Source organism: Bombus vancouverensis, chromosome 1, assembly GCF_051014615.1.
Source record: "Bombus vancouverensis nearcticus chromosome 1, iyBomVanc1_principal, whole genome shotgun sequence".
Lineage (NCBI taxonomy): Eukaryota > Metazoa > Arthropoda > Insecta > Hymenoptera > Apidae > Bombus > Bombus vancouverensis.
In genome coordinates this window covers 10,846,123-10,871,756 of record NC_134911.1, presented here as the reverse complement: position 1 = coordinate 10,871,756, position 25,634 = coordinate 10,846,123, and the positions used below count along the sequence as shown (strand labels likewise).

Here is a 25,634-nt window from a genome sequence, read left to right as displayed (position 1 = left end):
TATGACTGAAAAGAGGAATATGAAGTTCCCTTTTTTATGGAATGGGAAGGAACTTCAATTTTGAGGAAGATTCTGTGGAAAAGAGGAAAGCTAGATTCTTTTGAAAGCAATGTAATGAAAATTAAGGAGAATCTAAGAAGAGAGAGTACTAAAAGAAGATCTGTAATCTCCAGGAAGGATGCAATAGAGATAGGAAGAATATTGAAGAGTATAAGTGTTTGAAGATTTAACTATTATTCAATTTTCGAAGATGAACTTTGTACTATATTTCTTCTATCATTGATGAGAACGATAGAAAATCCTTACAAGGCATGGAAGTTATCGAAGGCGGAAATAGAGAGGTCTTTAACGCTGCGTTAGTTATCGAATTCGTTAATGGATGAGTATAAATAGTAGAGCTGATAATTGGATGAGCAAACTGCCCACGTGATAAACAGAAGCATCAGTAGATGCAGAAAACAACATCTCTGATGTATAAGTTTCTGTTCTCTTTCTACAATTTATTTAGTCTTTCTTATGTTCTGTAATTTGTCACAAAATTTTGTACTGATATTTTTAAGATGAAATCTTAGCTTATATTGTATAAAAGTATGAATTAGTAATTTAAGATAATACTCTAATTGAAGGTAATTTTTAGTTGTAAGGGAAAACTACCAAAGGCACCAAAGTAAGCTCTTACATGTATTTATTTAAAACAATATTGTTAAGTATTTTAATTATAATTGATGAACTGTTTTTGTAATATGATTTTTTTATGTAATTATTAATCTCATTCAATAAATTTCTTGTAATAAAATACTTAAGAAATCTTTTTACTTTTTTTATATATACATAATATACATTTATTTTAATTAATCACATGAATACACAGACATATAAAAAATACACTATTTTCCTGGGAATACTGGAACCCTTATAAAATGGTGAGAAGAATCTCTCTCACCACTAGACCAAAATCTGTTTCCAAATGTTGACTGGTACCAAGGAGGATACAATCTGCCTTCTTCCGTAGATTCTTCTGAATATGTGTTCCTTTTTTCTATGTTCTTAACATTCGCAGAATCTATTTGTGCAGGATCAGATAGACTGGAAGATTCTTCATTGGAATTTTTATTTGATGCATCTTCGGTTCCTTCCTCTGTGGTCTCATAATCATTATTTTGAGATTCATCCACAGCTAATCCCTGATCAGAATCAGAAGTATTATCCTGTAAAGATTCGTCTGAATTTGATGGCTCTTGGTATTCTTCATCTTCGCTATCTCGTTTAACGCGATACCAAGGTTCTAAAACGGAATTATGAATTGATTCTTTAAGTATGGTGATTATCTGTTGATTTTCTTCCTTATCTTTAGATTCTGTAGTATCCATTGTAAATGACTCTGTCATTGTGAATGCTTCCTTGCAACATTTTTCAGAAACTGATACACTTTCTTCCAAAGAAGCTGGTCTTTTTGTAGAGCTTATAAATGTTGAGTTATTTTTTGATGTATTATATACTGTCTCATTGTCATTTCTCAAATCAGAATTTGGAGATTGCATTGAAAGTGTTTCTGTCTCCAAATTGTTGCATTCAAATGCTTGGAGAATTTTTAACAAGATAATCAATCTGAAGAAACAAACAGAGTGTGCCATTCTCTTCGTTGTCACTGCTAAAGAATCTTAAAAATGGACAATATTTAAGATCGTTCAATCTAAATACTTAATTCGACGATAACGGTATGAACTGTTCAAGTGGTAATGAGAAACTGAAGAACCGGAAAAAGAAGTTGCCCCTTTTATAGTTGGCTATATAGAAATAACTGGTAAAGTGATCGCTAAACGTCTGAATATTATTAACAACATACTAATTACCAAATTAGTGTCCAAATAATCCTGATGATTTAAAATAGCGTTTACGTGAACAGCGTTTGGAATAAATACACAGAAATCTTCGAAAACGAAAATCTTAATAATGATTATAGATGTGTATGTGTATGTGTGGTGCTGTAATCTTATACAGATATAATTACTTTACTATTGCCTACTCTTATTTCAGGCCATTATATTTACAGTCTATTTACTATTCGGCAATGGAGATAAGATATGTAATATGAGGATTCATTGTTCACATTTACTATACTTTGAATAAAACTGAGAAAAACTGAGTAGTGGTATATAATCAATTTTTGATTAACGGGAGTTGATCAAGGAAAAGCGATATGCGATGGTAAAGTCGAGAAGACAAGTTCACGGCGCAACTGGCAAAGTGATGTACCGCAAGGTTGATACTCACGTCTGTTAGCAGGACAACGATAATTCTTTTGGTACCTGGTATAAAACACGAACGAACCGTTATTACTAGTCAAAGTCGAAAAGACGTTGCTCAGGTTTTTGTCAAGGAAAGAGAAAATTCAAGGAGTATTACTATAAAAGAAGACTCAAGAAGATTCTATAACAGCTTCGATGAAACATAAAATGGTACCACAAAGGGTATAATTATGTATAACCACAGTTTCTATAAATAGTAAAATATACGTAATACATTTTCGAGTAAAGACATTTCTATCTGTAACCATAAAATAGTAATTTTAACATTTTGGATTTTACAACTTTACGATTAGTAAAATAATGTAAATTAAAAGTATAGTGTGAAAATTGTGTGTTAAAATTTTAATGCAGCATTTTTAGTATTGCATGAGTAAACGTTAGAATATTGCGCAATGTATGTTCGATTGTTATCTTTGCTTTTATTACGTACTTACGAATTTAATTATCCAGCATTTCTTTAAACAGTTTCTCTGAAATAATAAATAATTTAGTAAAATATTATTATTAGAATTTCAATTTTATTTCAGTGTGTATTAATTTTTTATATTGATTTAATACTGTTGTCTTTTAGGCGATCACGTTGCAATTTGTTTTTTGCTTGGCCTTAATCTATGGGAATGGTTCAATGGGGAAACCTTTGACGCCAGAGGATGTAGAGGGTTTACTTCCACCAACCCCACACGATAAGAACGAAACGATAGCTGCAGTCGTTCAGGATCCAGTTGTCCAGGATGCTGTGCATCATACGGTTACCAATAGATCTCTAAATGGATTAGTTGTTAAAAAGCATGTATTCATAATGCCAGCCACCAATCCCAATCTGGTTTGTATAAAACGACTAAACGAACAAAGTATACTATAATTATTATTTTTGTGTAATCCTCGTGCTCCTTTCGTACAACCTGAAGATTAGGAGTTAAAAATTGAGTATTTCAAGTGGAAAGTATTTAAGTTAAAAATTAGCATTTTAGGTATTTTAAGATAATTAGTATATTTCGCGATGCACCAAAAATATAAACTGTGGTACTGGACTGTTTATATGATCTTACTATATCGTAGCTGCTGTTAAATAAAAATTAAGATCTTTTTATGTTATTTAAAAGATCAGTTCTTAAAATTTTTATTGTGGTAATTTGTATCGTTTGATTTTATAATAATGGTACTGATAACTTATAATATATAATAATTATTATACTGTTTTATTATTTTATTATACTATTATTGTATACCAAATTTGTATTACCTTTTATTCAAGATACTATCGAAACGCGAACACCTTCTGGTGGTTCCCACTGAGAACTTGGAAGACGTACGAAAAAATATTACTGAAGCGAAGAAAGCAGAAGCTCAAGAGTCTTCATCGCCAGAGAACCAAGCATTCTTCGAAGACGACGCACGTGAATATACGCCAGAGGTAGAGAATAATAATTTAACATGGACATTCCATCCAATGAGATCTTCGTCTGCGATAGGTGAAGCGTATCTATCTGATCATGCTAGAAAAACACAATCCATTATTTAGATAAATCTATTGTTTTTTCCTCATCCATGTAACTGAGTGTAGATATTTACAGGGTAAATCAATTCGTTTGCATGTGGTTCAAAAATTCCACATTGCAGTATCTTTTTACAAATTTCATCTTATAGTATGGTGTTTAATTACTTTACGTAAACCAAATTTTTCTTATAGTAGTATTAACAATTATTGTTCTATCTATCTATTTTTTTAAAGATTATTAAAATATTTAGATTAAATCTTTATTCAATGGTTTTAAATTATTAAATCAAATGTTTCGAAAGAGGATTATCAGTTAAATGATTCACTTTCTATTATAATTCTCACAAAATCTTCATTAATTATTAATACAGGCAATTTCTGACCTTCTTTCGATTTCCAGGGCAGCGACGACCGATCAGAAGAAAAAGAGAACGAGTCCTTCTCAGAACAGGACGTGATCCAACCGATATCATCGAACGAGAAACGTAAAAACAAAACCGAATTCTTGGAAGACAAGCTTAGTCATGGAATTGTGTTACCGGAAGACTCATCTTCGCATAAGGTGGTCGTTCCTATTGTTGCGGTCATTGATCCTTCAAACGCTGAAAAGGACAAAGTGAACAGCCCCATCGTGGCCATTCTGCCTAATCAAGTTAAAAATGGCGAGCTGAATAGCCAAGTTGAATTCTTGAAGCATAACAGCGAGAAGATTCAGAAGAAAGCTCAAGATTTTGTTGATCAGAGTTCATTGTCGGTCAATCTTGACTATTGGAAATCTTCCACACCGTCGGAGGTAAATTACTGAAGAAAATATCTGTAATGAAAGATAAAATTAGAAAGTAGGGATATTATTACAAATATCTTGATTATGGTAGTTGTGGAAAAATAAAAAAATAGATAGAAAGGACTTAAAGTTAAGAAAGTAGAGGGATAGAAGAAAGAAAATGATAAAAATCAGGATATCAATAAATGGTATATTACTAATATTATATTATATAATACTTATTGATAATATTACACTAATAACACTTAATATTTTAATAATATAGGACGGATAATATCTAATTTCAAGATATTCAACTATTTATCTTCTTTTAGTGCTACAATACATTATTTCCAATACTGCTATCTACAATATAAGAAGAAATAAAAAATTAATAAAAAGGGAGACATTTCCGCTTTCAGATCACTGTTGCTTTATCACCTTATAGCAGTGCGCCAGTGTCCTACTTGGATGAAGCAGCCCCAAGTTTGGCTACAAACGAAAAGTTCTTGTCTCCAATAGTCGTGTCGCAATGGGCAATGCTGACACCATCTCTGCAGCATGATCAAATGGATTATTCACGAGAAACAGGTGACATGGATGTAGCTGAAGATATTATATTTAGACCTCTGTTTAGGTATCGGCAGGAATCGCAGCAGCGGTCTAAATACTATGACGAAAGCAATCGACGATACAGTTACACACCGTATCGGGATTATGACAACTATTATCCAAGACGATATTTTTACAGACCTCGTAACGGCGGTTATTAGAAACGAAGAGGATTAGAACGAGAAAGAGAAAGAAGGAAATATGATTTGTGCTTGGATAGAGGGGAAAAGAAGATATTTTGATTGATACGTTTCTTATCGCTTTATGATTCTATATTTCAATGTATAAATAAAGTATTGTTTTCATTTACGTCATGATTATTTAATTAAACATTAAAGAGAACGTTTTATGGAAGAAACTAAGTTTTCAATTAAACTGAATATGAATTGAACTGAGTTCAAATTTTGAAATTAGCTTCCTTTCTACCTTTGTTAACATGTTAACAATTTATAATAATGATAAATGGTTTGGATTGTGAGAAATTATTAATTTTGAAAAGAAAAACATTGAAAATGTTAAATTAGGAAAATATATATTATTATCTATGTATTAAAAGATAAAAGAATTGAATTACATTTGTTTTTCCGACAAATATGAATAAAAAATTAATTCTAATTATTACGCCAATAGAAAAGAATAGAAAGTAACAATAGAAACACTGTGAAATGTACCTTAAGACTGCGAGGATGATTGGAACGTTGTAAATGATGACAAGGTTGTCAAGGAATGAGGACTTCAATGACATTCCCGAACGAGCTACTACCGTTTATTTCCTTGAGAAAGAACTTATATCAATCCAAGACTTTCTACACTTAATCTTAAAACAAGATTGTAAATCAATCTGAAAACGTACAGTTCTTTAGAAAAATTAAACGGTGTCACTATTTACTCCGAAAATTAATCGGAATACATTAAACTCTAAAATATTCACAAGAATTTCCAACATAAATGTTAATATTACTCAATACTGGCATTCAATTTTAATCTTCAATAAAATAAAAAGCAGCAACTGTATGTACCATTTTCTACACATGTACATATGTTAATATATTTCTTTAATAAAATTGATATCGTTTCAGAAAAATGTAAAGCATGATAAACAATAATCAGGATCAAAGAAGATAAATCTATAAATTCCAATCCCAAATTCCAAGTATCTGTACGAATAATTTATGTGATAATAAATAACACGATAACCTAAAAAGGAGTTCTTATAAACAACCCAGATACGTATAACTTTCTTTAAATAATGATTAAATTTAAATTCTCAGAGATTAATGTCTCTAGTGGTCAAACGTGTTCGATAAATATTCACAAACCAGTTTTCTACGAATGTGTCCCGATAACTATATACATTATATTGTAGAAACGAATTAACGACATGTTAATACCCTTAGGCAGAATAGTTAGTCATTCATTCCTTCCTAGATTCATTCACCGAAGATGTCGAGCAGACGTACGGTGAGAGTGTGCACCAAATTAATGTTCATTAAAATTAAATTTCAGAATTTGGAGAGCAGATTCTAATTGTTCAACATCAAGCGAACAAAAAATATTTGCATATTACTTCTACATTTCATAGTGTCAATTATATTTTTATAGTCATACGAAAGTACTTTGAAATGATACGATGCTTAATACACTTAAAATGCTGTAATATATGTATATAACGATGTGTACATACTTTTGGTAGCTATTGTATATGTGTGATAATTTTAAAGACATAGGAGATTAAAGTTACATATTATACCTTGAAGATATGCAGTTGTTTGAATGTTGTTAAGTCAAAGGAAGACCATTGATCAATTCCATGTCTGCCAAATTTTATTTGCAAAAATCAAATGCCTTCTCGAACGTATTATAAATTCGTCATCAACTAAAACGTGTAACAACAAACATTTAAATATGGAACCTTATTAGAAAAGAAATGGAAATTTTGAACTTTCGTACTCAAAAAATCTCATTGTTTCGCGAATTTCAAGAAAGGAACTCTATTTTACATTTTTGGAAATTGTCTTGAATTTTCATTCCCCTCTTCAGTGTTTCTACGCATTTTTACGAAGCATTCTTCTTTTTCATTCGACAAATACACGATATTTTAATTGTCAATTCTATCCCAAAATGCAACGGTGCACACGATGCTGTATTCATTTTCTGTTTCACTCAGATTGCTACTGCGCAGTACGATATTCGCACGAAAATTTATACATCCCAAATACATACATTTTAATATAGAATATGCATATTTACGAATCTATATTCACGTAAACTTGGATTTATTACCGGTCGCGCTATTGTATGCTAATTTACCTTGAATAATTAACCTTCAAATACTTTTCGAACGAATATTTATCAAATTTCGGATCAATCGATTGTTTGCATCGATGTACATCATCGATTGTTTTCTGCGCAATATTGGTAGTAGGGAGAAAGGCGCACTTAGGAATCCCTATTGTGGATGACCCCGATCATACGAATGTTTAACAACCACTGAGTGGACGTTTAACACCTATGAAAAATGTGGTGACTAGTTTGAGAGGTATGTTGGCAAAATTCTTCGTACTAATGTGATGAATAAGTGGAGTATCTTTTAAGGGAATTATCAAGGTGTAAAATAGGGGTCTGTTCTTGAAATTTGTTAGTCAATGAGCAAAGGGCTGACTCTTCATGGATGGCAATTACAGAAATAAACTGGCAGATACGAAATATAATTTTGAACATTATAAAGATTCCTTTGAAATATAATAAAAAGGAATTAGAATATAGAATTTAATTCTATGGATATGTACGTTTCAGTGATTTTCGCTAGACTATAATATTTTTCTTTTTATCAAGATCTACATCTAATTAGTTTGTTTTATTCATATAGGAACTAGGAGTGGTCGCCAAAAGAAGTTGTGGTTTCTTTGTTAAGAGTTATATCTAATGCTTCTAATTACAAACATGCGTTTATATTTATCTAATCGGTTCTTTTATCAATAAAATGACCTTGTAAAATAAAAATAATTATTATTGCAGATGCACATAACAGAAAATGTAAAGCAATGTTCAAACTTCTACAAATATCACAATTATGAAAAGTAACTCAAACATTGCAACTTCACATAACAACTAAAGAAAAAAAAAAAAAGGAAGAAAACATGAAACAAAAGGATATTTTAAAAAATCTATAATAATTATCAATATTATACATTTATGCTAAAAATGCAATAATGCATATCATCGGGAAGATACATTGGAGTAAAATGTAAGATGAAAGAAATTACAAACAATATCGCTATCGTTTCACGCGGAATGAAAGGTCGGGAAAAAAAGGCCAGGCTAAGAAAACATTCAAGGTATTCGAGCTTTCGCGTAGAAAGCCAATTCGATAGTGATTAAAGAAACAAGACGACCCTCTTTACTTTTCTTTTTTCCGAGGATCGGTCGCCAAGATGACTCACATCTAAACTGGAAGCTCCAACCGCATCGTCCTCTCTCTGTATACGTCAAGAGTGGCAGCAACTTAATCGCGTTCCTCGAGATCGCAAACGCGTCACGTATATAACCGATGCTCGACCAATCTGTTCCCTCAATCGTGATCTAAGTGTCGCCGAGAACGGAATTCGTTGTTGTGGATTTCGATATCTTCAGTTGAGAAACTTTAATCTTTGCGCCATGTGGACTGCACTCGTGGTAAGAGAAAGTTAACGTGATATCTAGATTGCGAATTTTTATGCAAATTTGTATTTTTATAAACAAAATTGATGGGGTACATTTTAAACAGCGATTTGATTTACTTGTTAAAACTTATTATGAATACTCTACTTTTGGATATTTTATATATCTTTATCTATTGTATGTATATACTCTGCATATTTTTGCACTTTTAAATTTCGCATAAATGCATAAAAATCAGTCTGGTGATAACATTAATATACCGTATGGATATTAATTGATTATTATTAATCATTAATATAATCATGTATAACATATAATCGTATTATATTGATATAAATAGCTCAGCCTTTAAGTTAATCAAGTAAAATAAAATATTGATAAAAGTTTGGCAAACAATGAACTTTTTGCTTGGACGTTGAGTATTTAAAACTTTTTATGACAATAGAGCTATAATGATTTGATAATAATATTAGCAACTGTAGAAAAAGTTGGAAAACTCCATGAAAATTTATAGTAGCGATATCATTGATTATTTAAATATATCAACCCCTTATGAAAATGTCATACACGCATCAACAAAACTTGTTTATCGAAACATTAAAAACAGTATAGATTATCTAACCAATACGTAACAAAAAGCGTCCAATCTTTTCCAAGTTCAATAACAATTATCTTAAAATCATACATAATTAAAATGCGATTAAAAAATTATGTGCATTGAATTTTTGTTTCTATTCTGAATCTTTTGCAGGTTCTGTTTCTGATGGCATCGTTCGATGTCAACTATGCGGTATCATTGAACGCAGAGCTTTCCGATCCAACTGTGTCGCGATTGCGGACTGTAGGAGACATACCAGACAGGCTTCCAAGGAAATTCAGGGAAAACAGTCGAACTAGGAGATTGCATATAGAAAATCAACATGGATTTGATGGGAAAGTGGAAAAGATCCATATTAATTCCGAAGAGGATCTTCCTGGAATTCGGGCGTATGGAATGCAAAAAAAGAATTTGGAGAATAATGGCTATATTGAAAAGAAGACACAGGAAGAAATTATAAAAGATATTGAGGACACTTCGAGGGTTGCTCGTACGGTGGGTGGGAATATTTTCTAAATTTCGAGGATATTAATATTAGAATAATGGGATAATAGGAAAATCTGTTCAATTGTTATTGTCATTCCGAGATTTTTTCTTTTTATGTATACATATAATGTTTAATTGGGTAATTAATTTTATAGAAATAAATTTGTGTCTTCTCTCGAACTTCATACAAAATTAAATATTTCACTGACGATTTAAAATATATACATTAACACATATTGCGTCACTTATACTATGGAAACACGTTCTTTTCGTAAGCCTAATTTCAATTGAAAACAAAATCTGAAATTCGATAAGAAACTAATGATCTTCCTTAAAAGGAGTCTCTTCTTTACTTTCATTAACAATTTTCTTTAACTTATTAAAAACCTAATACAACGCGAAATTTGTATACAAACAATATAATTTTCTTTATTAACCATCAAAATATGAATGATAAATTATCGGAGAACTGATTACTCGATCTTAAAGATCGAAATAGAAATTTTATTTATTGCATTAAAAAATATTTTCTTACATAAAATTCACCATCTTTATCAATCAATTTTAGGTCGAAGCCTACGGAAAAACCAAAGAGCATCTCGAAATGAACGGTTATATTGAAAGAAGTAATTCACAGGAACCTCCAGCCAGCTATCAAATTCCATCGAATCAAAGATCCAGAATAACCAGATCCATCGAAGCAGAAACAAAGCAAGACAATCTAAAAAATGATCCAGAAGACCTAGAAGCTCAAGATGCCAAAATTTTTAGGCCGCTATTCGTGTACAGGCAACAGGTGGCTAGAAGGCAGCATCGAAGAAGAAATCATGTTCACAGTTTGCCAGTTGGTTGGAAATCTTATTACAACTAACAACCAGCTTACTGAAATTCTTTCCATCAAACCGCTTTTTTCTGTCTCAATCGCTTGGAACAACATCAAAATGCGATAAGGCAACGCCCGACTGTTTTACGAAAGATATGCAAACAAGAAATCGGTAAAATGTTTGCGTTGCGGATCCTTGAAGTCGCCTAATTATCATAATAATTAACCGATTGAGTCAGCGTCACTTTGTGCCATAAAAGAAGAAAGCGGTTGTTGAAGACTGGCGACTGGAAATGAGTTACTACAATGATCGAAAGCGCGATAAACGAATGATGTAAATGCCGGATAAAGAACGTTACCAAATAGTATTACGATTATTGATGATGGAATCTGTAGTTTATTAGTAATTAGATAACGATTAATTATTAATGATATACGATATTATTATTTCACATTTTGATATTTTGTTACACTACGTGTTGTAAGGAAAATAAATTAAATTTGAATCTACATTTCAAGTTTATTATTTGCAATTAGATGATGATTGACTCATAAATACGTAAATTGAATTATGATTGATGTAACTATTTGAAATTTGATGTTTTATTGTACCCTGAGTAATTTTTATAAGAGAAATAACTTGTATGTGATCCCCTGGTATCTAGCAATTTTTTGTTCACCTTGTGAATGGAAACTAAATGAAAACAAACGAAAGATAGCAAGATCCTTGTCCATCCAATTTTTCATCGTCCAATTTGTCTAATCTGACAAATTTAAAATGAGATGTACTAGGAAATTCACGGTACTGAATGCTTCCTATCTACAAACAGTTATCTCTCGGGGAAATCCTTTACATTTAATTTATCCAAATGTCATTTAACATGTACGACATTAAAAATCAAAGGGATAGCGGAAACAACGACGAAGTAGTCGAAGCGGAAGAAAACCAAGAAGAAAAAGAAAAATTAGAAAATAGGTACTTAAAAATGTAAGATACTACGAAATAGAATATATATTAATATTAACGATAAAATAACTGCGTCATTGTAGACGGAAATTTCGAAGAAAATCGATGATTTATCATTCGATATCGTTGATAGTGTTGCACGCTCTGGAAGCACTACTTTTGATCATTCTTCTGCCAGTGATAATCTGGCAGTGGGTTTCTGTCAATCATCGTTTAAAGATTATCCTGAAAACCGTAGTAGAAGTAAATATTTATACAAATAAATATTTCATATTATATAGAATATATTATTGTTATATATAAGATATATATATATATATATATATAATCTCTTATGAGAGAGAAGGAAGAGAAAAGACCGAAAGTGAGAAATTAAATTAATGTAAATAAAATAAGTAAAATTATAGACATAGGCAGACTGAGAGCAAAGTGCTTTTCAGGGTTATGAGGCCGAAAATAAGAAGATATATAATATAAAATCTCTAATATGACATAGCATGATCGTAAAAAAAGGGTCCATAACTTGAAGGGATGGCAGTACTCATCGAAAGGAGTAAAAAATATGTAATCAACATGGGATATGTAATCAACATACAAAAGATCGATTTTTAAGATCTACGTTTATTAGACATTTTTTTACTCCTCTCAGTGAATACTACAACCCCTTTGAGTTATATATTATTTTATGTTACTGTATATTAATTAATATTTCATAATTAATATTACTACAACTCTAAGTTGTACTTACTAAGACACAAAGGTGATGATACTTTGACATTTAAATTCTTAAAATTTTGGCTTAAAAGTTATTATGATTTTCAGTTACGATTCGTTATGATTTTTAGTTTGCTAAATGAAAATTGTGATAATTAAAATTCTTTTATAATTCATTCAGGTCACGCTCGAACTGGTTATGTGGGTGATCTTCGCTGGAGTGTCTGTCCTTATGACCACGACATTCGTTTTAGAAGATATTTACCATGGAAAGAACGACTATGAGAAGCTCAAACAATTAATAAACACGCGAGACGAGCCCATACGGAGCAGTAACGAAACGCCGAATTTTTTTAAAGAGCAGAGCGAACTGATACTTCCAGAAAACTGACATCGATATTTCTTATAATAGCTTTCTTTTTTTACCTTTCTGTTTTTCTATTTTCACTATATCTTTTTATAGTACTCTGTATTCTGTATATTTTCAATGTATCCTATACTGTATGTTTATTTGTTTTTAAAGGGCTTTTTCTAGTACAAGTTTTTTATGACTGATCTTTCGAGGAAAATACAGTTCCTTATTCGTAAAATTATAAGTTGTAAAGTCATAACATTGTAAAATGGTCAGTTTTTGCTAGTGGAAATAGCTTCAATAATTTGATTAGTATCCAAACGACGCAACGGAATTAATATCTATATAAATCATCTAAAATAATGCTTAAACTAAATATGTTGTTACTACTTAAACTAAAGATACATATATATACATCTAAAAACAAAAACTTTTAATGCAAAAGTTCGCAAAATGTGTTAATCACAGTACTTAAAAATATACCAAAAATACACAAAAAATAATACTTGTCATAATACTTAATAAGTGGCATATAGATGATAAACTTTTTCCGGCTACCCATTTCTATAAACTATGTTCATAGAAATATAAATCCGCATAAACGCCAATAATAAAAAATATTATAGCTACAAAATTTCTTCTAAACAGACGATTCTTCGACAAATATTGAAGATTCTTCGATCAATGGTTCCTCTGACGTTGACACAGGACTTCCTGGCAAATCTTTGTAAATCACAGGAATTTCCACATTTTCGTGAAACCAGTCTTTATCAGATTCTTATTTCTACTCGGGAAAAGGAATTCTATCACTATTCTTCGATGATAATGGTCCCAATATGTTCATGAGGTGTTTGAAGACAGACGCATTCATTAAATAAAAAACGTTGCTGTTTTGAACATTGTTCGTTAAAACGTTAATTTCAGCGACTAATAATTTTAAAACTGCGAGTTTAACGCTTTTGTTGAATTCGAATTTAGCCATTCCCAAACCCAATACGTTGCTTAATATTTTATCGCTGCTTCTCATTAGTGATGAAGTCGTTGGGTCGTCCCAAGGAATACGTTCTCGGCGCCACCATTGTAAGGTAAACCTAAAGAAATTTAAAACAGAATTATTCTATACATATTCTATTATTCTAGGCAAATTCTCTTTGAAATAGTAATTATAAATTTATTACTCGGCTGAAAATCGACTTATGACAATATGAAAAATGAAATAATTATAATTATACAATATATAAATAAATATTTTATATGGTGAATGATAATTATAAAAATGTATATTTCTGACAGACAAAGAGAAGAATACGTTTCACAAAGTAGTTGAAACTTAAGAAAAGAATAAATACGCTTAGTAGCTGCATGGTGTACGTGAATAAGACATGATGCGTTTAGAATCGGTGTAAGTCTTTATATATATATATATATATATATATATATATATATATATATATATATATATATATATGCCAAAATCCCGATAATAATCCAACTTCCTCATATTTTTCTTCATTTGAGTTATTCGAAATTTTCACCTTCGTCACAATACTCCTTGTCTAATATTTTCATCGTTGAAGTGATAATTATTTTCGTGTTAAGATATCTGTAACATAAATTGATTTTCTTACAATGTCTTTGAAATTTTAATGATACGTTATTTAGTATATTATCTATACACGAGTCAATCTAGAGTCTAACCTTACAGAAATAGAGATATTCATCATCACAAATATTCACTGCGAAAATGACTTTTTGATCAATTAGGGAAAAACAATTATTGGAAAACTAATATGTTGTGTAAAATGGCTAGGAGAATCATTTTATAAAAAAGAGCTCTAACCTCACCGTTTCTGAATAAGAGTAATTTAGACGTACAAAATATCGTATAACATAATGTGAAGCTGGTTATCTCTGAATTGTTTCTTAATGCACGCGAATAAAAGGTGCAGAGAGCCAAGAAATCTCTTCCTAGAGAGGGTATCTAAAACAAACCCAAAGAACATGGTTTTCGAATCTCAACGTATTTTACTTTTGAAGGATATTGTTACGCCATAAATAATAATATATATGCTATACTAATATAATAATTATATATATATATATATATATATATATATATATAACGTTTGAATAGCGAAATATTTTCATCTTGTAATTACTTTACAATTTATAATTACGCACATATTAGGATGATGCACATTAAATGTCCATTCTCCAAAACCTCATTATTGACTATAACGAGAATGAACAAAATATTAATGTGATGAACATTTTTGGAAACATGAATTTTGCATTTATGAAAGATGATCGTATTTCAATGAAACTACGTTTGCTTAAAACTTTAAGTTGCTTTTCTGACAATCCATTTGTAACATTCTGATTAATTGACTTTATGACTCTGCTACGCCTTAAGATTACAATTCACATCGACAGCCCCTACGTCAATGCGTTAGATCGTAACACAAATGATCAAATCACAAAAGCTACTGACTTACATTGACCTTTGTTACGATGATCGCAATTCGGCATAAATTACCATAAATTCACGGTGATCCACGTTTAAAAACACATTGCTTGCGACTTATGCGATTAATGGTATTTGCTAATCTCAAGACTCAAATCGTCGAAAGTAGCCCCAGAAGTACGTATACATTTTTTTTTTTTTTTATTTTTTTTATATATTTGTTGAAATTACAATCAATTCTCGCGTTGAGAATTTTCAGTAATTTTTCTGGCGTGGCGCAGTGACATGGCTGTTTATTTACAATAAGTTAATACTTATTATAGATAGGTATAATTTATAAGTATTATAAGTAAGTGCAAATGCTTAATTTGGATAATTAAATGAATCTAACGTTTAGGTCTAGCGGGTAGTGCCTCTTCAGCCTGCGAATCTGGTCCGTCGTATCGAGTAGTCCAGTGATTAGGGGGTTTCGGTGTTTGTTGATTCTTTTGCTATATCTGTCGCTATATTTTGCTATTTCCTCTTTGACGGTGGGTATCTTGAGGTCGCGGTGTATTGTTTCATTGGTTACATACCAAGGTGCGTCAATTAGGGATCTTAGCGTTTTCGATTGAAAGCGTTGGAGTATTTCAATGTTGGAGTTACTTGCTGTTCCCCATAGTTGGATTCCGTAGGTCCAGACAGGTTTTATTACGGTCTTGTAGAGGGTAATTTTATTCTGTATGTTTAGTTTGGAGCGTCGGCCCGTGAGCCAATAGAGTTTTTTTTAGTTTGTCCTTTAGTTGCTTCGTTTTATCTGAGATGTGTGTCTTCCACGTTAGTCTCCTGTCCAGGGTCATGCCCAGGTATCGGACTGTGTCCCTGCTAGGGAAGTACGTATACATAAAAATATATATATATACTCCAAAAGGCCTCGCCAACGTTTAAACAGTTCCGGATCGTCTGCTCTCTCTCTCTCTCTCTCTCTCTCTCTCTCTGTCTATGACCGGTAAATTCGGTGAACGTAAATTGTCCTTTGCACTTCTTCAACGGTGAGTTACGACATAGCGCCCGTGGCCGTTTATCATTTCTATATTTTTGTCCCTGAACTCCTTCAATTAGCTCGTCTTGATTAGCTTAGAAAACTAAAAAAATGTAGAAAAAATGTACTTTTACTCCATGGTATCAAAGGAAATGAGATAGTCATGTATGTTATATTAGCCACTACCACTTGGAAAGAACTTGAGAGAAATTATTTAAAATAATGTTACTCCATACTAAGAATAAAAGTGATTTCTTCGTAATTAGAGATATAGAATGAATTTCGAGGTCACATCATGGTAAAAATTTACATGAAACCTACATATAAATACAGTAATACTGATGAGACTTTTTAGAAAAAATCTGATTAAAATCAGCCAAGGATATGTAATTGGTTAAGCATCTTGATTATGAATCACAGTTTAACCAATAGTATTTTTTTCTGTTTAACCAACAATGTTTTTGCACAATGCATGAATGTATAGTTATAATGAGTATTTTTTCCTTCTCTCAGTAACTTCGGTATTGTTTCGAGTTTATTGTAGCATTGTGTATCGGAACGAGTGTATCATATCCTTGCTTTATTTTATTGCACGTTACCGTATATTAATATTAATTTCTATTATTCAGGAGATGAAACAAATTCTCGCTGTATGTCTCCTACTAACAGTGGCCGATGCTAATGTTTTCCGGGAAAAACATGGAAGGCCCTTGAATAGATTTTTCCACCCGAAACGCTGGTTTCCATCACCGGAGCATCAATTTGAATCACCAGGACATTCATTTCCTATACCAGAACATTTATTTCCTACACCAGGACACTCATTTCCAACACCGGCATACATGCAAGTCTCATCAGACCAGTCACCATTCCATAAACAATTAGAAAAACTCTTTCCACACAAAGTTAACCAACAGAATAAGGCCTCAGAATCTTGTACTGCTGTGAGGATTTGTCATAGTCCGTTAACAGGCGAAATCGTAAGTTACTTAGTACAACATCAATGACAGAAGTTCTTGGAAAATGTTATACATATACATTTCATATATGAATAAGTTAAATGATATGTAATTTCATTAGTGATAAGTTAGATCTTTATATTAAAGTAAATATTTTAATTTTCAAATAATCATTTGCAGATCATTACTGAATTTGATGGAATACAGCCAATAAGTAATGAAAATCTTGGTTGTACAAGTGCCAATAAGAAATATTCTGATAACGTAAATTCTAACAATGAAAATCTTAATAGTAATGGAAATGTTAAGGGGAATCCCAGAACAACTATGCCAATACTTACTACTACTTCACAATCTCAAACCAGTGAATCTCCTCATAACTATGGAGAAGGAATTATTGACATTCGAATGGGCTACTAAATACTAAAAAGTAAAAAAAGGAAAAAGGAAGGTAATATTTTCATTAAGTTTAAAAAGTAATGTATTTATTAAGTTTTATGATACATTGAACATGTACACATTAATAATATTCGAAATAAAAATAGATGCATCTGATGATTTGTTGTATTTCTATCTCGTTTGTATATTACCTCTACCTCTTCCATTATCAACAGTCATTAATGTATAAAAATGCAAAATTATCAAATATTAGACAATTCCAAATAAAATTTCAACAATTGTTAACAAAAATGTTCAATTTCAATCAAACATCAGAATACAACTTTTGTATAATAGAACTTAAATGTACTTATATCATTCTTTTAAGTTTTACAAATATTTAACACATGAAAAAAAAATTATAATGTAGCTACACAAAACTAATCCTTTTCCGAAGAGAAACCCTATATATACCTTACATATCGCTTAATCAAATCTTGTTATATTGTCTACTCGTTTCTATAAAGTAAATAAGAAGTATTTAATATCAATAAAGCTACATTTTAATTGTAAATCATTAAACTAACATCTTACCTGTATTAATTGATTATTATCATCACTGTGATTGTATTGTGTATTTAAGAAAACAATATCAGCATTTATCTTTATATTGGGATCCTTTTCTTCTATGTATTTCATAGTTTTCTTAGCAACTGCTTGAACTGCTGCAGCATTTAATGAATAATCGTCACTCGTTAATGGGCATATACCTCTGGTAATCAAATATTTCTATTAATTAATAGGGTCTAAATTAAACAACTTCTATGTGATGCATACTTGTGAAAATGCTCATATCCAGTAATTTCTTCATCACAGAGATAACACATCATACAGCCACAGACACAAGTGATTTTATTGCATCCATCCTCCTTAAAATATGGACGGCTACATCTGTGACATTTATGTACAAGTGCTTCTGTCATTTTCTCTTCCAAAAACAAACGTGCTTTCTCAGTCTTTTCTTCATAGCATTTAAGCGGTATATGATTTACCTCTTTACATAATCTATTTCAAAATATAACAGTGCATAATAATGGTAGAAATGAAGAATTTTCTCATAACATAAATTTGGTGAGTATAATTATTGTATCTTTTTAAATCGAACTAACCTACACGATTCTTTCATACATTCGGGATTAAGACATTTAAAAACATTATCTTTTAAGGGAGGTATAGATGCAAATTGACAAAATGGACATGAAACTAAACCTAGGATTCCAGCAGACATTACTTCTCTTTCTTGCTTCTTACGAACAAATGTACTAAATTCCATCGGTGTTAATACTTTCTGAAGAGTCGAAAGTCTAAATTCTCCATCACAATCTACAAAACATGGAACATGCCCATTCCCCTGTGCAATTTGTGTTTGAGTTCCCCGTACAATGCACAAGTTGCAAAATACGTGGCCATCATCACATGTTGAACATTTAGATGGTATACATTCAACAAAACAGCACTGACATGTTAAAAGTTCATTTCTTTTCTAGTAAACAAATAAGAAAATGATATTATTTTCTTTTCAGTGTATAACATTTTTTTAGCGTGTATTATAATATAATAACTTACTTGTAACTCCTTAAATTCTTCATCTTCTCTTTTTTTTAATTCTTTTTGATATTCTGTAATACGATTTTTATGTTTTATAAATGCACATTCATGCAATAAAGGAATATCATTTGATAGAGTTTTTTCCCACATGGTTGTATAGTTTGTTTTTTTATCTGGTTCCATATTCTCTAAAGCGTTTGCAGTTATAGTCAAGTGATAATTATGCTGTTGATACACATTCATTAAAGTTTCCACCTATAAATTTCAAATAATGCTTTATATATCGCAAGTGACATATTATATTTTAACATACATACCTCAAATTTATTAAAATGATATTTCAAAAATTCAAGTGCGTCAGGATTATATCCATGCTTTCTTTTTGAATTTTCAAAATATGTATGTGGAGATGGATACATTTCTAAAAACTGTTTCACATCAAATTCATGAATGTATAGCATTTGCTGTTCTGTAATACGCATTCGTCTTATTTTTTCATCTACTGTTAGATAAGTAGGACATTTACATTGATCTTCTATGAACTGGTCTAATTTAGCAGGATCATTAGCTGTTTGTACTATAACTTTTTTTAAATATGCAGGGTCTGCATTAGGAAAAATTCCTTTTAAATAATTATATTTTTCATCTATATCATAATCTTTTTCCTGATTTATTTTGCTATTTATTTCAACAGGACATACTTGTCTATCTTCTACTATGATATTAATTAACTCCTCAAACTGTTTATCTAAACTAAGATCTGTATTTGAATATCTTTCACATAGTTTCTTAATGTAATTCTTATCTAAATCGGGAAATATAAATTCTAATCTTTTATCCAGTTCCATCCTTAGGGGTATTCTAGTATTTTCTATATCAATATCTTTTTTGCTCTCACTAGTTTTCTTCAAAAACTTGATATCTTTTTTTCTAGTACCTCCAAACACATGTTTGGTATTTTGTATAGAATAAATTCCAGTAGAAGTTGATGGTTTCACTTCTATGTTTTTAAGTGAATCTTGTGATTTTGTTACTACAACTGGTACATCACTTGTTGCAGTATCATACAATGTGCTTTTGGAACATGGTGATATATTAGGCGATGTATTTTTAGGTGAAATTATTGTCCTAATAACATTTCTTTTATTAGTAAATGATGAATCACCAGAATTTATTCTATAAGGTCTTATATTACCTAAATCAACATTTGATATTTCTAACATTTTTGTTGGATTTTTTAATTGTTTCTGTTTATATATGGCAGATAATTTCTGTTTCTTAATGTTTTCCTTATTACTCAAATATTGCATATAATTATGTAATATTTGTCCATAATTCTTGCTATTATTCCCTTTATACCTTGTTTGTAGAACAGTCTCCTTACTTTTGGTATTTGAATTATTCGATGAATATTGCATGCTTAATAGGTCACTTGTTTGTTTCATAGAACTAGTTCTTTTTCTCCCATGAACATGTTTTTGCTGTGTTGATAAACCATTGTGACAAAATATCTGTTTGCATTTGACAGAATTGTCATCTACGAATTCCATATTACAAGAAATTTTTATTGCTGGCCTTTCCGTTGGTAATAAATCCCACAAACTAAGCTCTATATAATTCTCTGCATAACGATTTTTATATAAAATTCCAAACACACGATCATATTCATATATTGGCAGAAGTGTACATATTTGATGAGCTTTCTCTTTTATTTTTGTAATCTGGTAATCGTTAGAGTCACTTAATGATGTATTGCTCAAAGATTCTATAGATTTTGATTTATATATATCACTTTGAGATAATGAAATTATATCTGTCTGCTTTTGAGACTTGTGAATAAAATCTAAATTATTATTTGAGTCATTATTATTACTCTCCAAACTTTCTCTACTGGACATAGCACATGTGTTATGATTGTTATCAGTTTTACATGTATCCATATGTAATTCCACATTAGTTAATATTGAAAATAATGGATACATATAACTTTCAGGACTTGTTTCTTCTGAGCTACTATTCATATGATTGTAATCTAAATCAAACTGGTTTGAAAATATATTTGAATTGAACAATATCCATTCATCTACATCCATTTTTCTTTGGTAACTTTAGATTTGAATACTTCTATAACATACATATAATAAGGATATTTTTAAAAATTCGTTTCAACTTTTCAATAATCTTTGTTCTAAATCTTTCTGTCTTATAAAGTAAAGATGCCTTTTTAACATCAGCAATACTTACATACTTACAAGATACTTACATTTAATACTTACAAGATATTAAACAATAAAAATTATAATATATATATATATATACAAGCAAACTTAAACTTTTATTAGAGAAGAAATTTTCTCTTTTAGATAGTTATACTTTTTACTTTGTTCAAATATGTAATAATATAACAATTGTTGTTACAATAACTTACAAAAATCGAAATGTGAATAGTTGATGATACTTCTCTTAAAACAAGGGATCACTAACTAGAAGGCTTCTTTTGTCTTACAAACTACAAAATATTGAGATTACTAAACATGTAATAATGGGATTCCCGCAATGTATTTATCGATATCTGAATCGATCGAGCTTATAGTATTTTTTTAAAAGACTTTATTTATTACATATACATATATCATACAAACAAAATGTTTTCATAGAAATACACTGTAATGTTCTATATCAATATACATACATAAATATATTCTTTTATATAAACTGAACAAAGACCAATTGCATATCCACAATCGAATTCAGAACTACCAATATATGGAACACTAATATTATATAGAAAGTTGGTATTATAGGTAAATTAAACTGAACTAATGATTACGTATAATAAATGATAATTATATAATTTTATTCTCAAATATGTCGTCAATAACATGATTCTGAGCAACTTTTTCCTATATATACCGCTATATAACCGCTGCTTGGCGTTAGTTTCCGAGATATTCATGAACTTTTACTACTTTTTATATTTGAGTTAACTTTATATATGAGCATGATGATATTACTATACGTATGTTCGTTGTTTTCGCAAAGCTAAACTAATCATACTTGAGTTCCTTTCTTGTCTTTCTATATTTACGAATTGAACCGTGAGACGTATGAACGCATCGTAATACGAATCCCTGCACGAACATATCTATGTATCATATCATCATGTTAGTACATGAAGTTAACCCAAGTATACAATCTCTACTATGTTAGGAAGGAAAGAGGAAGGAAAGGAAAGGAAAAGAAAAAAGAAGGAAAAGCGTGTTTCGTTTGAAGCCTCTTAGTAAGCATAAGTAATCTCGTCCGTCAGTCAAAGAGTAAAAGACTTCTGAACAAGGCCGTTTATTAGACCGATTAGACGTTGGAATTTGGAATAACTATGATTAGTAAAATAAAGAGAGAAGAGTAAGGTGAAGACTGAAGTAGAGTGGAGACTTTCGAGATTTGTGTGTTTGATGTGCATCCCTCTGGTGGCGAGTATTGGAGGGCCGTCATAACATTAATACATACGTGACCGCACCCGTTTTATGTGGTTATGTGTGGTGATTCATAGATATCGTATGTAAAATTTATTGAATTCCTCAGGTAAAAAATATAATACAAAATGACAGAAGTTCATAACTTAGGTGTTGACGCTATCAGCTGTCATGCTTGGAATAAAGACAAAAAAGGTTTGACATTTGTTTGACGCGTATAGTACCTTTGCCAATCAATGATCAGAGTTAATATATTTTTTACAGAAGTGGCTATTTGTCCAAATAACAATGAGATCCAAGTTTACAAACGCACGTCGAGTGGTTGGAAATTGTTACAGAATCTACAGGAACATGATATGCATGTTATGGGTATTGATTGGGCACCAAATACCAATCGAATAGTAACATGCTCCGCAGATAAGAATGCATACGTTTGGACACAGGAAGGAGATGGAAAGTGGAATCCTGCATGGGTACTTTTAAGAATAAATCGTGCAGCAACATGTGTAAAGTGGTCACCATTAGGTATGAGCCAGCTGAAGTGTGGTTGATTTGGGTTTGAATAAATGTAAGCTGAAAAATTGCTTGCTTCCTTCTCTGTAGAAAATAAATTTGCTGTTGGATCTGGAGGTAGAGTAATAGCTGTTTGTTATTTTGTTTCTGAAAACAATTGGTGGCAGTGTAAGCATATAAAACGCCCATTAAGGTCTACTGTAACTACAGTCGATTGGCACCCAGATAATAAAGTTTTGGTTGCTGGATCCACTGATTATAAAGTTCGTGTATTTAGTGCATTTATTAGTGACATGGAAGATGCACCTGGTAATGGTCCATGGGGTCACAGTAATACTTTAGGAACATTACTTGCCGAATTCCAGAATACTCCCAATGGAGGTAGAGAAGTGTTCTTTTTATTACAATGCTAATAGAAATCTTATTGTCATATTTATTAATCATTTCCTTTCTATTTATACTCAGGAGGTTGGATACACTCTGTTGCATTTAGTCCTTGTGGCAATAAAATTTGTTGGGTAGCACACAATTCATCAATTTGCATTGCAGATGCTACTAAAGGAAATGCTGTTATACGATTGTATACAGAGCATTTGCCATTTTTATGTTGTGTTTGGATGGGGTCCAATTCCATTATCGCTGTGGTATTTATTTATATTTTCAACTGCGATAATTTTCATTATAAATATATGACTCACAAACTAAATAATTCCTTTAGGGTCATAGTTGTATGCCTATGCTGTATTCTATAGACGATAATGGTCAACTATATTTTGTATCAAAATTAGACAATACACAGAAAAAGGAGGCTGCTGGTTTGTCCGCTATGCGTAAATTTCAATCGTTAGATCGCCAAGCGAGAACCGACACGAACGATAATGCCTTAGACAGTATACATCAAAATACTATCAACTGTGTGCGCAAAGTATCAGATAATGAATTTAGTACGAGCGGTTTAGATGGTCAATTAGTAGTTTGGGATCTCAAGGTAAATCTTATCTCTATACAATTTCTTTGACATCTATATAATCAATACAAGTATACTAACAATTTAATTTCTAATTTAGCTTCTGGAGAATTCTATTGCTGGTCTCAAGATAGCATAAGTAAAATCTTTTTTTATATCAAAGAAAGACGGAAGATGTTACATCAATTGAAATGATGTATAAATGTTAAATCTGAAACGAAACGAAAGAAAATATACAATTTCTCATTAATACTTCAATTATATCAATTACTCCTATACAAAATACATTATATTTTTAGCTAAACATTTGTCGATATGTGTAGATAAATTAATATGATTCCCTTGCCTTGTGATCCATAACTTTAATTTAAACTGAACATTTTAAAGCGTCAAATCGCATTTGCTAAATTCCTCTACCTCCTCCTTACGTCATCCTACACACTGTTGCGATCAATGCAATGCTCATCTCGGATCGTCGACTGGTTTGCATAGTTTCAGGCGACCCGATAAGTACGTTGGTTCACTGTTTGTCAGGCGTAAAAGGTTGGTTCGCGCCTGGAAACCACACGGTCTCGTGCGGCTCGAGTGGGGGGCAGCCGGACAAGTTCAGCGCGAATATCGATTCAGTCTCGCACAAACCACCCCCATGTACCGTGCTCGTTGCAGCAGCTCCACCTTCTAACTTTGTTTTTCGCTCGGTATCATGACTGGTACATAAACAGAGAAGGAAAGAAAGAGAAGCACCGCGGTGTAAAGGCTGTGTGCATAGTCCACATCGTGCTCTACGAACGGGAAACGGATATAGTGGCGCGTTCAATTATTTCGACAACTATTGTGGGGATGTATTAGACGCGAATAAACCAGATCATCGTCGATAGAAATGTCTGTGCCGATGATGCTTATCGATTCGACAGCTAGTGTTGAAGAGGCATTCCATCATTTGTACACTTTTTAGTGAAGTGGTCAAGTTTATTACATAAACTCGAATCGTGATTAACGAACGTGATATTTTGTTCGTTTTATACGAAGAATATTAGTCGTCGAACGTATACTTATATCATATCGTAACGTATCTTCGTCATTATCTATCTTTTCCACTTCTTTTTCTTCGTTCTGAACTATCGTCCCCTTTCGTTTTTGTGACATATAAATCTTTCGTCAAACGGTTCACGCGACTGTCACGAGCTGTCGATTAAAATAGATCTTTCCAGCAAAACGTTCCGTCATCGATTCGCCGCATGCGACGAGCTATCTCGAAGGGTTGCGTTTCGTTCTCCTTGGCTACGCGCGCTGATACACCTGATAAATTTAGAAAGCTGTTGAACGTTATGATCGAACAACTTTCATGGAATTAACGATTGACCTTATGTGCTGGAGGAACCCGTTATTGTCGTGAAAGCAGCTGGACGTTGCAAGCGCAAAAAGAAGAACCGAAACGCAGGAAAAAACAAGAGAGTGGTAGAGGAACC

The 25,634-nt window shown here is 31.5% G+C and overlaps 6 protein-coding genes and 2 long non-coding RNA genes across 16 annotated transcripts; 5 read left to right on the top strand and 3 right to left on the bottom strand.

Moving 5' to 3' along the window:
- Nucleotides 1-2,320: 2,320 nt before the first annotated feature.
- Nucleotides 2,321-5,491, top strand: LOC117153540 (uncharacterized). Of its 3 annotated transcripts, XM_033327686.2 has the most exons (6): nt 2,351-2,471; nt 2,881-3,132; nt 3,565-3,723; nt 4,208-4,600; nt 4,993-5,161; nt 5,322-5,491. In XM_033327686.2, the coding sequence occupies exons 1-6, from the start codon at nt 2,445-2,447 to the stop codon at nt 5,357-5,359; spliced, it is 1,038 nt and encodes a 345-aa protein (XP_033183577.2). In that variant the 5' UTR covers nt 2,351-2,444; the 3' UTR covers nt 5,360-5,491. The 3 variants fall into 3 exon arrangements, with proteins under 3 accessions (XP_033183576.2, XP_033183577.2, XP_033183575.2); XM_033327685.2 differs by having other exon boundaries at nt 2,321-2,459; nt 4,993-5,491; XM_033327684.2 differs by having other exon boundaries at nt 4,993-5,491.
- Nucleotides 4,762-7,486, bottom strand: LOC143302728 (uncharacterized). The gene is made up of 5 exons (XR_013058481.1): nt 7,133-7,486; nt 6,933-7,058; nt 5,854-6,023; nt 5,012-5,124; nt 4,762-4,936 (listed from the first exon to the last, which is right to left on the bottom strand). It is a non-coding gene; the product is annotated as an uncharacterized LOC143302728 (long non-coding RNA).
- A 96-nt stretch (nt 7,487-7,582) lies between these two features.
- On the top strand, nt 7,583-11,259 carry LOC117153541 (uncharacterized). 2 transcript variants are annotated; one of them, XM_076618778.1, is made up of 6 exons: nt 7,583-7,721; nt 7,778-7,967; nt 8,052-8,520; nt 8,603-8,857; nt 9,594-9,935; nt 10,495-11,259. In XM_076618778.1, exons 4-6 carry the CDS (start codon nt 8,840-8,842, stop codon nt 10,795-10,797), a joined length of 663 nt encoding a protein of 220 aa, XP_076474893.1. In that variant the 5' UTR covers nt 7,583-7,721; nt 7,778-7,967; nt 8,052-8,520; nt 8,603-8,839; the 3' UTR covers nt 10,798-11,259. The 2 variants fall into 2 exon arrangements, with proteins under 2 accessions (XP_076474893.1, XP_033183578.2); XM_033327687.2 differs by lacking the exon at nt 7,778-7,967 and having other exon boundaries at nt 7,608-7,721; nt 8,201-8,857.
- Nucleotides 11,260-11,439: 180 nt separating this feature from the next.
- LOC117153542 (uncharacterized) lies at nt 11,440-12,821 on the top strand. The gene is made up of 3 exons (XM_033327688.2): nt 11,440-11,725; nt 11,800-11,959; nt 12,612-12,821. The coding sequence occupies exons 1-3, from the start codon at nt 11,619-11,621 to the stop codon at nt 12,819-12,821; spliced, it is 477 nt and encodes a 158-aa protein (XP_033183579.1). The 5' UTR covers nt 11,440-11,618.
- Nucleotides 12,822-13,358: 537 nt separating this feature from the next.
- On the bottom strand, nt 13,359-15,293 carry LOC143302718 (uncharacterized). 3 transcript variants are annotated; one of them, XR_013058457.1, is made up of 4 exons: nt 14,964-15,293; nt 14,658-14,763; nt 14,318-14,385; nt 13,359-13,873 (listed from the first exon to the last, which is right to left on the bottom strand). It is a non-coding gene; the product is annotated as an uncharacterized LOC143302718 (long non-coding RNA). The 3 variants fall into 3 exon arrangements; XR_013058456.1 differs by lacking the exon at nt 14,964-15,293 and having other exon boundaries at nt 14,658-14,810; XR_013058459.1 differs by lacking the exons at nt 13,359-13,873; nt 14,964-15,293 and having other exon boundaries at nt 14,210-14,385; nt 14,628-14,810.
- On the top strand, nt 15,275-17,781 carry LOC117153624 (uncharacterized). The gene is made up of 3 exons (XM_033327831.2): nt 15,275-15,423; nt 16,897-17,247; nt 17,407-17,781. Exons 2-3 carry the CDS (start codon nt 16,900-16,902, stop codon nt 17,644-17,646), a joined length of 588 nt encoding a protein of 195 aa, XP_033183722.2. The 5' UTR covers nt 15,275-15,423; nt 16,897-16,899; the 3' UTR covers nt 17,647-17,781.
- Nucleotides 17,684-21,837, bottom strand: LOC117153617 (uncharacterized). 3 transcript variants are annotated; one of them, XM_033327820.2, is made up of 7 exons: nt 21,641-21,834; nt 19,530-21,336; nt 19,231-19,467; nt 18,774-19,147; nt 18,442-18,669; nt 18,199-18,376; nt 17,684-18,123 (listed from the first exon to the last, which is right to left on the bottom strand). In XM_033327820.2, the coding sequence occupies exons 2-7, from the start codon at nt 21,303-21,305 to the stop codon at nt 18,091-18,093; spliced, it is 2,826 nt and encodes a 941-aa protein (XP_033183711.2). In that variant the 5' UTR covers nt 21,306-21,336; nt 21,641-21,834; the 3' UTR covers nt 17,684-18,090. The 3 variants fall into 3 exon arrangements, with proteins under 3 accessions (XP_033183711.2, XP_076474857.1, XP_076474863.1); XM_076618742.1 differs by lacking the exon at nt 21,641-21,834 and adding an exon at nt 21,476-21,606; XM_076618748.1 differs by lacking the exon at nt 17,684-18,123 and having other exon boundaries at nt 18,269-18,393; nt 21,641-21,837.
- Nucleotides 21,838-22,373: 536 nt separating this feature from the next.
- On the top strand, nt 22,374-24,415 carry Arpc1 (Actin-related protein 2/3 complex, subunit 1A). 2 transcript variants are annotated; one of them, XM_033327822.2, is made up of 7 exons: nt 22,374-22,767; nt 22,836-22,880; nt 22,950-23,210; nt 23,289-23,579; nt 23,664-23,842; nt 23,917-24,186; nt 24,266-24,415. In XM_033327822.2, exons 1-7 carry the CDS (start codon nt 22,737-22,739, stop codon nt 24,302-24,304), a joined length of 1,116 nt encoding a protein of 371 aa, XP_033183713.1. In that variant the 5' UTR covers nt 22,374-22,736; the 3' UTR covers nt 24,305-24,415. The 2 variants fall into 2 exon arrangements, with proteins under 2 accessions (XP_033183713.1, XP_033183715.1); XM_033327824.2 differs by having other exon boundaries at nt 22,375-22,880.
- Nucleotides 24,416-25,634: the final 1,219 nt, after the last annotated feature.

Excerpts from the sequence above, each read along its gene's own strand:
- LOC117153617 (XM_033327820.2), bottom strand. The coding sequence starts at position 21,305 with ATGGATGTAGATGAATGGATATTGTTCAATTCAAATATATTTTCAAAC. Across the intron at positions 18,670-18,773 it reads TGTATGAAAGAATCGTGTAG|ATTATGTAAAGAGGTAAATC; the intron begins GTTAGTTCGATT and ends ATTTTGAAATAG. Across the intron at positions 18,124-18,198 it reads ATAATAATCAATTAATACAG|AAACGAGTAGACAATATAAC; the intron begins GTAAGATGTTAG and ends TTTACTTTATAG.
- LOC117153542 (XM_033327688.2), top strand. The coding sequence starts at position 11,619 with ATGTCATTTAACATGTACGACATTAAAAATCAAAGGGATAGCGGAAAC. Across the intron at positions 11,726-11,799 it reads AAAGAAAAATTAGAAAATAG|ACGGAAATTTCGAAGAAAAT; the intron begins GTACTTAAAAAT and ends GCGTCATTGTAG. Across the intron at positions 11,960-12,611 it reads TCCTGAAAACCGTAGTAGAA|GTCACGCTCGAACTGGTTAT; the intron begins GTAAATATTTAT and ends TAATTCATTCAG.
- Arpc1 (XM_033327822.2), top strand. The coding sequence starts at position 22,737 with ATGTGGTTATGTGTGGTGATTCATAGATATC. Across the intron at positions 23,580-23,663 it reads CCAGAATACTCCCAATGGAG|GAGGTTGGATACACTCTGTT; the intron begins GTAGAGAAGTGT and ends ATTTATACTCAG. Across the intron at positions 23,843-23,916 it reads CCAATTCCATTATCGCTGTG|GGTCATAGTTGTATGCCTAT; the intron begins GTATTTATTTAT and ends TAATTCCTTTAG.
- LOC117153624 (XM_033327831.2), top strand. The coding sequence starts at position 16,900 with ATGAAACAAATTCTCGCTGTATGTCTCCTACTAACAGTGGCCGATGCT. Across the intron at positions 17,248-17,406 it reads GTCCGTTAACAGGCGAAATC|ATCATTACTGAATTTGATGG; the intron begins GTAAGTTACTTA and ends AATCATTTGCAG.
- LOC117153541 (XM_076618778.1), top strand. Across the intron at positions 9,936-10,494 it reads CTTCGAGGGTTGCTCGTACG|GTCGAAGCCTACGGAAAAAC; the intron begins GTGGGTGGGAAT and ends AATCAATTTTAG.
- LOC117153540 (XM_033327684.2), top strand. The coding sequence starts at position 2,445 with ATGAAACATAAAATGGTACCACAAAGG. Across the intron at positions 3,133-3,564 it reads CAGCCACCAATCCCAATCTG|ATACTATCGAAACGCGAACA; the intron begins GTTTGTATAAAA and ends CTTTTATTCAAG. Across the intron at positions 3,724-4,207 it reads CACGTGAATATACGCCAGAG|GGCAGCGACGACCGATCAGA; the intron begins GTAGAGAATAAT and ends TTCGATTTCCAG.